Below are 16370 nucleotides of genomic sequence, written 5' to 3' on the forward strand. Positions count from 1 at the left end.
AGCAAAATAAAGAACAAAAAGAAAGAAAAAATGAAAGAAATAAAGAACAAAAGAAATAAAGAACTAAGTAAAAAAAGTACAAAATAAAGAACGAAAGGAAGAAAAAACAAAAGAAAAAGAACAGAAGAAAGAAAGAAAGAACGAACGATTAAAATGTAAAAAATGAAATAAAGAACGAAAGAAAGAAAAGAAAAAAGAAGAAAGAAAAAGAAGAACAAAGAAAGAAAGAAATAACAAAATAAACAACAAAACAAAGAACGAAACAAAGAAAAAACAAAACAAAAAAAGAACAAAATAAAGAGCAAAATAAAGAACAAAAGAAAGAAAAAGTACAATAAAGAATGAAGGAAAAAAAATTTAAGAAACAAAGAACGAAAGAAAGAAGAAACAAAATAAAGAACGAACGAAAAGAAAAGAAAAAACTAATAAAATAAACAACAAAAAAAGAATGAACGAAAGAAAGAAAAAAGAAAGAAAGAAATAAAGTAAAAAGAAGGAAATAAAGGACAAAATAAAGGACAAAAGAAAGAAAGAAAGAAAGAAAGAAAGAAAGAAAGAAAGAAAGAAAGAAAGAAAGAAAGAAAGAAAGAAAGAAAGAAATTGTTCTTGATTGTAATGATAATAACCTCATAATGCAGCAAACATTTATTTATTTAGAGAAGTACTGACTGTCACGATTCATAACTACACAAAATTTGCATGATAAAGGCCATTATTTATGCAGAACAGTATTGACTGATATTAGTAATAAATGTGGTATAAATAAATAAATAAATAAATAAATAAGATCTCCTTGCTAAGTTCGCGTGGGTTTCCCCTGGGTGCTCCGGTTTCCTCCACAAGTCCAAAGACATGCGCTATAGGTGGAATGATTAAGCTAAATTGTCCGTAGTGCATGGGTGTATGGGTGTTTCCCAGTGATGGGTTGCAGCTGGAAGGGCATCAGCTGTGCAAACATATGCTGTATATGTTGGCGATTGAATTAATGAAGTTATATATGCTTTAACAAAGTGTCCAACCTGGCCAAGTTCCTCATTGAGGTCAGAAGTGTTGACGAGCGCTCCCTCCTCGATCTCTGGGTCAAAGAAATCATTATCCCACTTGATAAAGAAGGAGCCCAGAAACTTCTGCATCTCCACAGTGACGTACATGGACACGGGGATGATGAAGTTGAAGAGGACCATGAAGGAGAGGAAGTCTGTAAACATCTTCAGGTACTGAAACACAGAACACAATATCATGCCTGGAACATGGAGGTTAAACATAAAGCTAATCCCTAATTATGATTAATTAGGTATGATGAGAGTAAGAGCTGACCGCAGCCACCAGAGACCAAGATTAGCTCCTAATTTATATTAATTGCATCAAGAATGAGTGATGATATAATGAGGGAGTTGTTAATTGATTGATGTAGTCATGATCAAAAACCTCTCACCATGTTAGTTTCTTTCTCCTTCTGAGTTTTCTCGTTGTACCAGGGCTCATCTTGACCTTCTTTGCTCTGCCATACGTACTTCAGTGTAGTACAAACCACAGCTTTACTGATGAGGATACATAGATACACCAGCAGAAAGGCATTGATGGATCTGGAAAAATAAGAAAGTTAATTTTTAATGACTTATTTTCTTTTATCTTTGCAATGACGACAGTACATAACAATTGACTAGATATTTTTCAAGATACTAGCATTCTGCTTAAAGTGACATTTAAAGGCTTAACTACTGTAGGTTAATTAGGTTAACTTAGCAAGTTAGGGTAATTAGTCATTATACTGTATATTAGGCATGGGACGATAAGATAACCGTTTTCAAGATATACCGCAGTTTGGAAAAGTCAAGGTTTTAAAACCACCAACATTTTTCTGGTATATCATTCCTAAGGTATGTGTAAGATTTTTTTGGGGGGGGTTTTGTTTTAAGACAAAAATGCTGTTTTAAATTGTAAATAAATCAGTGTTTTTGAAACTAATGAAGACAGCAGAAGTCAATGATTCAATTTAATTATTTCACCTGACATGTTTACTGTTCCAAAATATTTAAAATATTTCTCAAGATAAAATATATTGTGTTCAAAGGAGAAAAAAGTTGTAGTTTTTTATCCAGATAATTAAAAAGAATATATTTTACTGCAGTAATCACAATATCGTGATACCGTGATATTTTTATCCAAGGTTATCATACCATCAGAATCTTATACCGGGGGGATTATATATATATATATATATATATATATATATATATATATATATATATATATATATATATATATATATATATATATATATATATATATATATATATATATATATATATATATATATAGTATATATATATCTCAAAAAACATTTTTTTGCTCGTTCAAACTACTTAATTGAAATGAGCTGAAACAACACAATTCTTCAGATTTCATTGGGACAACTTAATATTTTTATGTTCGATCCACATACATTTGTTAAAAGTGTTAAGTTATCTTGATCAATTTGTGTTGGCACAACATGAATGAATTGCGTGGAACCCTGCATTTTTTACACTATACAGTTGAAGTCAGAATTATTAGCCAGAATTATTAATTATTTTTACAGTGTGTCTGATAATATTTTTTTCTTCTGTAGAAAGTCTGATTTGTTTTTATTTCAGCTAGAATAAACGCAGTTTTAATTTTTTTATGAACCATTTTAAGGTCAAAATTATTATATTAATAATAATTATTAATATAATTATTATTATTATTAGACTGTCTACAGAACAAACCATCGTTATACAATAATTGCCTAATTACCCTAACCTGCCTAGTTAACCTAATTAACTTAGTTAAGCCTTTAAATGTCACTTTACTGCATCAAGAGTGACTATGATATATTAGTTATTGTTTATTGATGAGTGGTGTATTAAGTTTATATACATCATTCATTAGGTGTTAGTAAAAAAAATTTTAAATAGTAAATCTCTTATTTGATTTAATTTTAAATGATTAATGTCATAATTCTAATAAGTATTATTATAGAGAATAAATAAATAGTATGAAAAATGAATAAACCTATCAATAACAAAATAAGCAATAATATTTTATGAGTATTATTACTAATAATATAATTTTATTGGTATAAGTAAACAAATAATAAAATAAAATATATAAATAATGCAAATCTCTACAATCAATTAGATAAATCTGGAAAACAATTCATACATCAGAAATCTGATTTACTAGATTTCTAGAGCACAACATTCTCACATCCACCAAACATATGACCATGTATTACTTTTCACCTATTTTTTTTTTTACCCGACATTAGTCCATTTATAAATCAGGGGTCACCACAGCAGAATGAAGCGCCAACTTATCCAGCATATGTTTTACACAGCGGATGCCCTTCCAGCTGCAACCCAGTGCTGAGAAACACCCATATACTTGCATTCACACACATACACTAAAGGCCATTAAGTTTATTCAATTCACCTAGGTACAACATAATTACAATTAAACTAATTATTTTATTTTATTATTTTATTATTTAACTAATTAAAAGCTACTTAATTATAATTAAAATTAGCTTTACTAGATTTTACTAAACTTTTATAATCAGTCAGGAATACAGATTCAGATATGACTCTCACATCCGCCAACAAAATAGCCCCCACACTGATTCAAAGACTAATCCTGGGTTTTCCAATCAATACCGAATCACTGAAATGAACACTGCTAATCATCTGAAAATCAATACACTGAACCTTACGGCCCACTGGGGTACAACTACACTCTCATCACTCACTTTTCAACAGCTGATCGTTTCTGAGATTTGCCCTGGTAGTTGAGTGCCATCTTGGTCTCCATGCCCGTATACACTGCAACACCTTCAGAAAGAAAAGCAAAGACCAGTCATAGGGTTCAAAACAATCTCTCATCATCGAAAAAACTCCAAATTAACAGGGGCCACAACCTACCATAAATCTTCTTGGTGTTCTTCAACGTAGCACCTTTAAGGAGAAGGTTCTCTGGGCCCAAAGATCTAAACGAAACCATAAAAAACAAACAATTATGCCAATAAAGACACATTCTGGCATCCAAACCCAGTGTTAAAGTGCCTCCTAATGAGCAGCATTTCTGGAAGAAGTATGTAGGTCTGTTTGGCTTGGCCCGCTCTTGTGAAGGACACGGTGTAGAGACTCATAAAAAACATTTCAAATGGGCTGGTGACAAATGGAAGCAGAGCGAGCGGGGCTTGAGAAGCTGCCAGGCCGGCTTTACTTTAATGCTGCGATGGCGTTACGGGTCGATGGAATAATGATCAGAGGCTAATGCAAAGGGAAAAGACAGAGCTGGAGTGACTAGGAGCTACTGGGGGGATATATTGGACCCGTGGGATCAAACCAAAGACGCTCTCACCTTACTGCTTCCTCCTGCTCCGGCTTGTAAATGTGCATTCGTCCCACGAACCTGCAGAAAAGCAAACCAGCTTCAGTCAAGCATGTTCACGCATGTTCTCTCAGCCGCACACGCACATAGAAAAAGACAAATGAATGTAGTCGTCAAATGAATATAGTTAGAGAAATCGATGAGGTCAACCTGAAAAATAATATAATCTATTGTGATAATGAAGATGCATTATAGTGCTGTTGTGGCCACTTCAAAATACTGTAATTTAATTCATTATTTAATAGAGATGCGCCGATTGCCATTTTCTCTGCAGATTCCGATTTCAGGTTTGACCTACAGATACAGATTTTTGCCAATTCTGATTTTTTTTCTAACTATGATTATAGTTAATAATACTAATTACAGTAAAATTAAACATCACAGTTCCCCTCAAACTACATTTCAAAAAATTTAGATGTGGGCGACGCAGTGGCGCAGTAGGTAGTGCTGTCGCCTCACAGCAAGAAGGGTGCTGGTTCGAGCCTCGGCTCAGTTGGCGTTTCTGTGTGGAGTTTGTATGTTCTCCCTGCGTTCACGTTGGTTTCCTCCGGGTGCTCCGGTTTCCCCCAGAGTCCAAAGACATGCGGTACAGTTGAATTGGGTAGGCTAAATTGTCTGTAGTGTATGTGTGAATGAGTGTGTGTGTATGTTTCCCAGAGATGGGTTGAGACTGTAAGGGCATCCGCTGCGTAAAAACGTGCTGGATAAGTTGGCGGTTTATTCCGCTGTGGCAACCCCGGTTTAATAAAGGGGCTAAGCCGAAAAGAAAATGAATGAATGAAAATTTTGATGTTAATTTCAATCTGTCAGTTTTAAGGATATCTATTAGCTAGTGTGCTCCTAAACATTGACAAAATTCGCATTTAGAAAATATAAAACTGATAAAAACATACAAAGCTGATTCCCCCTAAATCAATCAACGTTTTTTTCCAGGTCACCTCATACTTCAGTTTCTCATCCAGTCTTGATCAATCAAGATTTATCTGACATGCCATGCCCCCTTCAAGACGCGTCTGCAATGCTGTGATAAAAAACGAAATGCTATTGCCTGTTTTTTTAAGAGGGGAGGGGCTACTCTATGTTCCGCCCTCTTTTTATTCTTTAGTTAAACAATCAATAAAATATAGTCATTTTCAAAGCACTTCACAGGACCTTTAAAAAAAATGTGTAATTTTCCACTGTCAATAACTTTACCTGTTTTCTTATTTACAATAGTACAGAGATAAACATAAGCGTATAATATAGGCATGATTAAGTGCACTGCGGAAAACATTTTCGTGGTGGCTGTTAATGCAAAGTGCCATCATAGCACCACTTTCAATTTCAAACACTGTGAAATGAGTTCAACGCAGATGACGTTGTGTGCAGCTGCCCGTGTGGGCATGTGCGTCTCTATGGCCATGTTGCACGTGTAGCTGCAAATAAATTGGACTGGCTGAAATCAGTCAGATGACCAGCCGGTCACAGGTCAAGTGACAAATGTGCCTTTTCCAGTCTCTGGCTGGTCGATAGGTGCATCTCTATTATTTAAACATTTAGTATATCTATTAAGAATATTTAGATTCAGATGCTGTATTGGCAGTGCTGTTCCTTATAGTCCCAAATACATGCCAAAGACTTATAAATAAACTATATTTTTTCAAACTCAAACATTTTTAAAATGTTAATCTGGCTTATGACATACCTGAAATATTGACTGAAAATGTCTAGATTCTTTAAAGGCCTGTTTCAGCATCGATATTGCAATGTGTGCATCCGCAATAGTCACATCGCGAAGATATGCAATGTTGAGTCAGAATTATAGTTGACCAGGAGCAACAGAATTGTATGCAATTACTATATTTATAGGGACTTCATATATATATATATATATATATATATATATATATATATATATATATATATATATATATATTTATTTATTTATTTATATATATATAACGTTTTTCTCACTTAGAATTATTGTCTTTTTTCTAGTCCAAATATCTACATTTCAAATTGAAAATAAGATTATTTTACCTGATCATTTTACCTGTTTTAAAGAAAAACTCTTAATTTTCACTTATTTCTTCTGACGGCAAAAACGAAACAATATTTTTACTTGCTCTAATTTTAATATTTGGGCTTTTAATTTTAATATTTTTTTGCATTGTGATTATTTAATTTCTGTACCAGAATACTGTTAGACTGCCCAGAAAACCATAACATAGAGCTATACAAACTATCTTGTGAAACTGGTCGTGCAGCAAACAATTTCAGGCAGCCCTAGTTAATACTATAAAATACTGCTCCATTTGTTAACATTTTTTAATTAAAGTGACAATGAAATTAAAAGCGACAACTTTTAAAGCATTTATTATTCGTGTTTAAAGGATTTAAGAAGTTATACATTAAAACTACAATAAACTGTCTAATGAAGCTATTAACTTATTTTTGTTATCTTAAACATTTGCATAACTTCTGTAAAAAAATGTAGCCATTTCTCATTGATGTTAGTATTTTTTTAGATCAATTAACTGCTAAAGAGACCTCATATTAAAAAACAATAGAGAATACTTTATAATATGTTCACAATTTAATTAGTTTAAATTTTTGTTTAAACAGAAAATTTAGGAGTTAATTTTGTTATTATACATGTTAAAGTAACCCTACAGTATTTTGGAGCTTATGTCTAATTATATATTGTATTAATTGTGATATTGCAATAATATACATACCATATATTGTGATAAAAATGCCCAATGGTGACCCCATTTCCTGTGTTTTACATAATCCCTATCCATATTAAAGTTGCTGGATGATCATATCTGTATTCCAGTACAGTCCACCATGCAAATGACCCTTGTACGAAATGAACCAATTACAAGGAAGATGCTCATTGGTGATGACCCAACAGTCTGGCGTGCTGGCAACAGCCCTTTGAAGTTTTTTTTAGAGACGGAATTTTAGCAGGCGACATCTGGTGTTCTAGAAATCAGAAATGCAAATGTACTTCTGCCTAAAGAGCTTTTAATGTGACGTGCTTTGCTATAGGGGGCGCTGGTGAGTTAAACTGCTGGTGCAGTTGGACTGCCGCCTCTCTAAACTTGCATATAGTGTTTGTTTCAAGGTCTGTTTGTTCTTGTATTACTCAAGCGGAGAGGACGGATAGTGTTCGACTTTTCCATGGTATCACATCATTAGCCACTGATCTAAAATCAAACAACCTCTGGATACGAGATAAACTGAGCTCAAACAGGATCCTACATATGGAAGATGCTTTTTTTAAAGGATGGTTCACCCAAAAATGTAATTACATACTTGGTGTTGTTTCAATGCAGTATGCTTTTCTTTATGTTTAGGAGCACAAAAGGAGAAATTATATTTGAAAAAATCATTCAGATGATTCTAGTGATTAAAAATGTATAATTAAATGTATAGCTCACCCCCAAAATATATATAATTTTCTGTTAATTTAACAATATGTGGGTGACCTTTTTTCATCTTCAGTAGACTATCAACATTTTTTGATCAACTATACTCAATTACTCTTATTAGGGCTGCACAATATATTGTTTTAGCATTGAAATCGTAATATGTAAGTCTGCAAGTCACATCACAGGTATCTGGAATGTTGCTGAGATTATAGTTGATGAGACATTACAGTTAACAACACAGTGGAATCATTTCAGATTTTCACCTTAGAGCAAAAGTTTAATATTTGCATGTGTTTTGAGTTGACTGCAAAAATTCTTCAAGGAGGTCTCGGTACGCTTTTTTGTTCCACTTTCTGTGCGCACTCAAGTGCGACTGCTACATTCACACCTGCCCAACCGAATCTCACGAAGAGGGAAAACGAACTCTAGTGTGATTCAACTGAACTAAAGGCAGATGTGAAAGCACCCTTAGTCATCTGCTGAAATTGCATTTATATTGCAATACATAGTGCAGAGAATAAAAAATATTGCAATGTCAGTTTTTTTTTTCAATATCATGCAGCCCTAACTCTTATAATGCAATCAATGTTATCCATCACTATGGGAGGAAAAAAGGCGTATCAAAAATGCTAAATGAATAAATGTGACTGACAACACAAGCGTTTGGATGCAAAACAATCTATCTGTGCATGAAACTGAACATTATTTAGATTACTATAATTTAAATGATTATTTAGTGTATTTATTTTCTTATTAACATTATTATCTGTGGATTAAGAGTGACGTCCGGTTCATGAACAGAACATTCTTTTGATCCAATTCTGTTTTAGAGAACACACTAATTAATCAAATCAGACTGAAACCGTCTTAAACAGATCATGGCTCCAGCCAGCAAAGATTTACAAGTAACTCAATCAAAACTCACTTTCGGAGATGCCTGAGAGTCGCTTCTGCTTAAAACGAGCTAATACATCACCGCATATGCCAGCATATATAACATTTGCCAGCTCATTCAGCGCTTCAGTTACTCCAACAGTGCCTGAACTGGGGAAACAGTTCCAACTCGGACCGAAGAACTAATGAGCCGATGGCATGTGTTTATGGTTTCTGATGGTTTATATAAAAAGTTGAATTATGATTCAACTTTATAAGCTTTAGACATATAAAACATCAACTTCCATATTATTATTGGCTGCTTTAATTATATACTTGAGTATGTGTTACATAATTGTATGATTACAAAAACAAACTGGTGAATCATGTTACAACCGGATTTTCTTATTTAATAATTATATAATAATTAAAGGTATAGCTCACTTCATTATTTACTCACCCTCAAGGCACTCTCGGTGTACTGTATATGACTTTCTTCTGTCAGATAAACACAATTACAGTAGTTCTTAATGTTATCCTGGCTCTTTTATTGTGTATAATGGTGTTTGGGTATTGGCCATTTTTTAAGCTTCCAAAAGCACATAAATCCATCATAAAACTAACCCATACGCCAACAGGGGGCTAACATATGTCTTATGAAGTGGATAGATATGGTTTGTAAACAGAGATATTTCAAATTTTTAAATCATGAACTCAAATCACTGACTTCTGTTCACTTTCCCAACAGTTTGTTTCCCAAAGAACACCATCAAGAAAACTAGTTGGCTTGGCATTGCTGTACAGCATTATACAGTACTTTCTTCTTATGCCGAGTTCACACCAAATGCGAATTTCAATATTTGCGTAGATCACATTTAAAGTCAATGTAAATTCTGTTAGGCCACATGAATGGTAATGCATGATCCATTTCTGTGAATGCAAACAGCAATGATTTGAAAGTTCAAAAAATTGGCAAATCAGTGGAAAACATCCAGCGAGTAATCTAGATTGAGTGGAGCAATGCTTCGAGTAAAATAAAAAAAATAGAAATGATTGATTTGATTTATACAGGCAATGAATGACTAGAAAATTATTTTAAATAACATTTCAATTAATATCTGTGTTGTTAAGAGTATTCATATGTCACATCTTGGAATGTAACAGCAAACTGAATCAATCATAAAAATAAAAATGCTACTTTTGGGGTCAATAATCTTTTTTAAAAAGTCTCTTTTGCTTATCAGGATTGCATTTATTTGATCAAAAACCTTAGTAGTAGTAAAAACCTACTGTGAAATGTAGATGCTATGAATGCTTCGAGTCTGGTGTAAACCCAGCATTACTCTTTTGCTGTGAACGCATCATATGAATGAGTCATACATAGAGTCAGAGATTAGCCATAAAAATGGCCACTTAAATGGCCACTCGGCAGCCACCAAAAATGTTTTGGGTTTATAATTTATTACTATTTTAATATGTTTTACAAATCTATCTGCTTCATAAGACCTTCATAATTCCCCTGTTGGCATATGGGTTAGGTTTATGACAATATTTTGCACTTTTGGAAGGTTAAAAATAGCCACTACCCAACACCATTACATGCAAAGATCATTCATTCATTTTCTTTTGGGCTTAGTCCCTTTATTAATCCGGGGTCGCCACAGCGGAATCAACTTATCCAGCACATGTTTTGCGCAGAGAATGCCCTTCCAACTGCAACCCATCTCTGGAAAACATCCATATACACTCATTCACACTCATACACTACTGACAATTTAGCCTACCCAATTCACCTGTACCGCATGTCTTTAGACTGTGGGGAAAACCGGAGCACCCGGAGTAAACCCACGCGAACGCAGAGAGAACATGCAAACTCCACACAGAAACGCCAACTGACCCAGCCGAGGCTCGAACCAGCGACCTTCTTGCTGTGAGGCGACAGCACTACCTACTGTGTCGCCTACATGCAAAGATCCAAGATCAATATTTTAAACTACTCCGTGTTCATCTGACAGAAGAAAGTCATATACATTGAGGATGGCTTGAGAGTGAGTAAATTATCGTTAAATTAAGTCGTTAAAAATTTTGAATGAACTATTTATATTATTCTTGTACAGATATTTTTGCCGACAAGAGGCAGATTAAAACACCAGACATAAACCGGAATTCATCTCCGTTGTCTACTTGTGATTTGATCAAGGAAAATGCATTTTAATAGAATGTGTAAATAGGTCTTGAATATCATCTGACATCAGGAGTTAATTTATTTAAAAAAAAACTATTTTATACTCCCAGAACACCTTCAATATATGACTTGTCGCTTGAGAAATAGTTCTTTTTTTTTTTAAGATAAATGACAGCCACATATTGGTGAACATATAAAGATGAGCATCAGCAGGACAACTTGTAAAATATTTTCATTTTGTGGTTTGTTATTTTAAAAATAAATAAAAGATGAGGGAGAGTAAAGGATGATTTTGTTTTTTTTTTTATGAAATTATATTTTTATTAAGTGAATTACTAGTTTAAAGCATGCTTGCAATGCCTCATGTTTTGATGCACTCATGTGGTAGTGAAAGGTTTCAGTAAGGTGTGTGTTTGTGCTTTCGAGAAGTCAGTACTTGTAGAGGTCAGGCTGGGGCTGTTCACACTCGATGGCGGCAGTGAGAGCCTGCAGGTCCTTCTCAATGTCTGGCACCGTGTAGTGTGTCTGCAGGAAACACAGGCCAATTAGTATTCCAGGTCATTCTGAACACATAAATACACAAGGATGGAAGTGGGAGAAACATGAGGAGCAGTAGGATGATGATGATGATGACAAGATCTGGGACACCTATTTAAAGAGGCTAAAGGAAAGCAATGGAATGAAGCTGCATTATTGATCATTAAAAGCCTGCAAGATCCATTCAAACACCAAATGATCTTTTAGCTCATTGACTATAATCTCAATCTTTGGCAAGCATGATCACTGCAAACATTCAAATCAGCACAAGGCTGCTGACCTGGAGAGAGAAGCTGTTATGATACAGCTTCAGTCCTCTTAAGCACACAGTACTGCTATTTCTAGGGGTGTAACGGATCACGGTTGATCTGTGATTCGTACGGATCACAACCATGGTTCGGAACACACATGACCTGCGGATTAATATACTTTTTGTACTTGTAGATGAATTTTAAATTTGTAACAAATCGTAGAGAGATCGCCTCCTGTGTCATTCATATCACATATATGAAAGCATTTAGGCTTTTCTGTCAAATATAATAACGATGGAAGTAGTTGTGGATGTCACAAGTTTCTTAGAAGGTGTTGGTTATTAATTTGTGGGTTATTAAAGGTGTTTTCTGTCGCTACATGTTTAGCCTGCATTAATACATTCAGTGTAAGCTGCACGATTAATCATTAAGAGATCGGGATCTCAACACCCACGCAACAAATTATAAATGATGGTGATTTGCATATGTTTATTAATCCTTCGAATTGCTGCATTCAAGTCTGTGTTTGATAAACGCAAAAAATCAAGAAAGAGAGTGTCTTTAGTCTTTTGAGTTAGTTATGAAGTTACAAACATTCAAGTAACACAGAAGTACAGGGATAGGGTTTATAGCTTAGATATAACCACTGATGTTTATGGTTAGGATTAAAATCACCATCATATCTATTTACTTGACGCTTAGAAATAAAAGTTTTAGGCGGCAATTATTAGAATTATTTAACCAATAGGTGGCAACAACCAGCCATCAAAAAATATGCCACTGAATAATTCTTCAAAAATTATCCATCTAGCAATAAAACGAAGTTTTTTAAGTGAATAAGTGAATCAGTAATTGAAAATGAGACTTAAAATAAATATGGGTTGTACAAATTATAATGTTAGATTTATACATATAGTGACATCAGCAACAGTAGTAGTAACAGTGAATTTTTCACAGTACTCAATATTGTACAGTTTATTTTTATATAGCTGACCATTTCTTCATTTTATTTGTAATATCTATTATATGCTTTTGTAATAAATGGAAAGCAAATAACATTTGTCTTCTCCCCTTTTTGGCTGATCCGAAAAATTTTCGATCCGTGACTAAAAAACCAAAATGTGATCCGAACTGTGATATTTGTGATCCGGTACACTACTAGTTACTTCTGTCCTTACTTTAAAATTTATATTTAAAAAATGATTTCAACAGAAGCAAAATAGAGTAAATGATCAGAAAGCAACATTGTTTCAAATGAAAATTGTCTTGTGATTGAATACATTTGTCAGTATGTAGTGATATGTGACTTAAAAATTGTCTATGATGAATGAATCATCCATTCAATAGATGTGTTCAAAATGTTGATTCATTCAGTTATGAAACAAGTGACATCTCAAGTCAAAATAATTACTGTATGTGACTGTAGCGCTTACACAATATTTGATTTATTTCTTCCCAACTAAAAGAAAATTCTGATGTCTTAAAAAAAAAGAAAAACCTCAATTTATCCAAAATCATGCAGCTATACAGTAAATGATTTTATATTGTGTAAATAATTTTCCACTTCATTTTTGATGTGTCTATGACTGTACTTTTAGTCCGCACAAGATATTTTAAAACCAAGAAAGAGTGACACTTTACAATAAGGTTTCATTAATGTTAATGTGTTTATTAACATGTTATAACATTATTAATCATAGTTCCACTAACGCATTATTAAAAATCCAAATTAATTAACTCACTGTTAGTTAACATGAACTACCAATGAACACTTTATAGTTTATTAACTAAGCCGTTAACAAAGATTAATAAACACTGCAATAAATGTATTGTTCATGTTATCTAACATCAACTAACACAACAAATTTTCAATAAGATACTCTCATTGTCGACTTTTTTAAAAACTCTTATTGCCAACATTTTAAGAACATGTATGTATGCAATAAATGCACTTAGTGATGCTGTTCGTGTCCAAGCAAACAAAAAAAAACAAACAAACAAGCAGCCTAAAAAACTAAACCAGAAATGACCCAATGCTAAGTGAGAGGTGCATAAGCTCACTTTATGGTTGGATTCTCCATCCAGGCTGGCTGTGGTGACAAAACAAGTGCCGTCTTCTCGACTGGACTGCAACAGAATCAGGTCACAGGGAAAGGTCTCGTCCTCCACCACTTCAACCACATCTCCCACCTGATCACAACAATTATTTGACATTAGTAACGTTAGTCAACGGCATGTCCATGAATTAAAAATACTATTAGAAATATGAATAATTAAAACACTTAATTATTTGAAATTATTATTTTTTATTACGCAATTAAAATTAAAATATATAAACGTAAAAATAAATAAACTGATGAATCAAGTTAAATAAATCAAATAGAAATGATTGATTTGATTTATATGATTGATTTGAGGCTATATGAATGAATGAAAAATTATTTTAAATACCATTTGATTGAATATTTGTGTTGTTAAGAGTATAAATATGTAACATTTTGGAATGTAACAGCTAACTGAATCAATCTTAAAAATAAAAATTATACTTTTGTGGTCAATAATCGTTTTAAAGGGAGTCTCTTTTGCTTATCCGGACTGCATTTATTTAATTAAAACCCTTAGTAGTGGTATAAACCTACTGTGAAATATTATTACAATTAAAAAAACTGATTTCCATTTCAACACACCTTAAAATACCCTAGTTTATCAGTATTATAACCTCTATCAGAAATCAGCTGTGCTGTTTAACATGTTTGTGACACTTTTTCATGACTAGAAAAGTTAGTAACACTTTATTTTGATGGTCCATTTGAGTATTAGTAGACTGTCTGCTTAATATCTGTTGATACTGCTCCTTCAACAGACATTTAACTCACTATGAGAAACTTGTCAAGTACATGTCAACTTACTCTAACCCTAACCCGAACCTAACAGTCTACTTAAAATTTATTGAGAATTATTTGGCATGTAGATGCAATGTACCATCAAAATAAAGTGTGACCAAAATAATTCTATAAAACAAACTCCTGAACAGTAGTGTACGGTGATAAAGTAATCAGCTAAACACACACAAAGAACAAATGTTAAGCTAGTTGTACTGCCAAGCACCTCCAAACATCTGTGACCATAAGGGTTTGACAGCGGACTGCGCATTTGTTCCATTCCTTATACAGCAAAAGAATGGCTCCGGGCAGTGAACGCCCCTAGTGGCCATAATTCATTAGCACATGTGAAGTATGGCAGTTTGCCACACCCAGCTCCCACTGTACCGCTTATAAGAGAGAGTTGGCGAGGGTGCAGCAAACTGAAAGGTACCTTGATCTTCTCGCTCTCCTTCTTCACCGACCGGCCGTCCTCTAACACCGTCACTGGGTACTTGTTCACCTCGTTGTCTGCTTTATGCCGCAGCCAGTCCTCATAACCCTAGGAGAGATGCAGAGAATAAGAGAACTTGTGTGGGTGATAAATGCAGAAGGTCAAACAAGGACCGGGACATGTAAAAATAAAACATACACCCATAGTGAATTGAGTCTAGATTCCATTGCAAAAAGAAAGTTATGTCAATTGTCCTCATGAAAACTCACTCTCAAGTTGCTCCTTGTATGAGTTTTTACTTGTGTTGAACAAAAAAGTAAGTATTTAGAAGAATGTCTGTATCAAGATATTTCACTACAGCCATTGGAAGACATCCTATGGAATTCAATGCAATGTCTTGTCACCAGCATTCTTCAGAAATATCTTCTTTTGTATTAAACAGAATAAAGAAACTCGTATAGGTTTGGAACAAATGCAAGGGTGAGTAAATGATGACATTTTTGGTTTTAACTACCATGAGAAAGAAAAAAAAAAGAAAAAAAAACATGTTTAATTAAATTCAGCAATAAACATATTTATAAATTGTGTGTGTGTGGGTGTAAGTGTGTATCAAACACAAAATCACGATGGTATTTATCCTAAACAACATCAGTTTTAGTACGTGTACTAGGTGTATAAATGGAATACATTAAAGCTAATCAAACGCCTCTCATTCAGTATGAATACATCCTTTTTCATAATAGTTTAGCAGCCAAATCTAAAACATGCAAACAAGGCTTTGGACTTCATTTGAAAGCCATTATGCATATAAAACATCCTCACTTGTCAAACTGGAGTATTGGTGCAACTGGCACAGACTGGATCACTGACCATTTAAACTGTGCAGTGGAACTTTTTTAAATGCATGTTTGATTGACTGCATGCTGTGATGACACTTGACCAAATACTAAAACTGAAAATGCTTTGCAATAATTATGTATTATTTTATTTAATAATATCAGTTTTGTACGACTTTTAAAATGTAACTCAATAACCTTAATTATACTGACTGAAAAAACAGCCAACAATAAAGTTCATTTACAATAAAATTGTATTCATAGCGAACTAGATGAGAGGCATCATTTATTGGCATTGCCATGACTACATGACAACAAATCAAGAGTAGAACATGCTTATATATGTATATGGGTACAAGAGTGGAATATCTACACAGCAGAATATTAAGCTCTTTGGAAATTTAGGCTAGTCGATGATGCGTTCTGCTGCTCTTGCACTTTGGTTGACGCAGCAACAAACTGCCCTTACATGGCGCAAGCCATTGAAATGAATGGGTTTCTGAATGCTGAAAACTGCTGGATTTTTTGGCTCATATATTCAGCC

At 33.7% G+C, this 16370-nt stretch overlaps 1 protein-coding gene across 4 annotated transcripts in view; it reads right to left on the reverse strand.

The window, feature by feature from the left end:
• The window catches only part of atp11c (ATPase phospholipid transporting 11C), a 129280-nt gene that overhangs the window by 34396 nt on the left and 78514 nt on the right, over positions 1 to 16370 (reverse strand). For all 4 annotated transcript variants that reach the window (XM_056472579.1, XM_056472577.1, XM_056472575.1 and 1 more), the window contains exons 5-12: positions 14991 to 15098; positions 13737 to 13865; positions 11324 to 11412; positions 4384 to 4434; positions 3942 to 4006; positions 3770 to 3851; positions 1436 to 1586; positions 1020 to 1217 (exon numbers count right to left, since the gene is read on the reverse strand). In XM_056472579.1, the coding sequence (XP_056328554.1) occupies positions 1020 to 1217; positions 1436 to 1586; positions 3770 to 3851; positions 3942 to 4006; positions 4384 to 4434; positions 11324 to 11412; positions 13737 to 13865; positions 14991 to 15098 (873 nt within the window). The remainder of the gene's footprint in view (positions 1 to 1019; positions 1218 to 1435; positions 1587 to 3769; positions 3852 to 3941; positions 4007 to 4383; positions 4435 to 11323; positions 11413 to 13736; positions 13866 to 14990; positions 15099 to 16370) is intronic.

Source organism: Danio aesculapii, chromosome 14, assembly GCF_903798145.1.
Source record: "Danio aesculapii chromosome 14, fDanAes4.1, whole genome shotgun sequence".
Classification (NCBI taxonomy): Eukaryota; Metazoa; Chordata; class Actinopteri; order Cypriniformes; family Danionidae; genus Danio; species Danio aesculapii.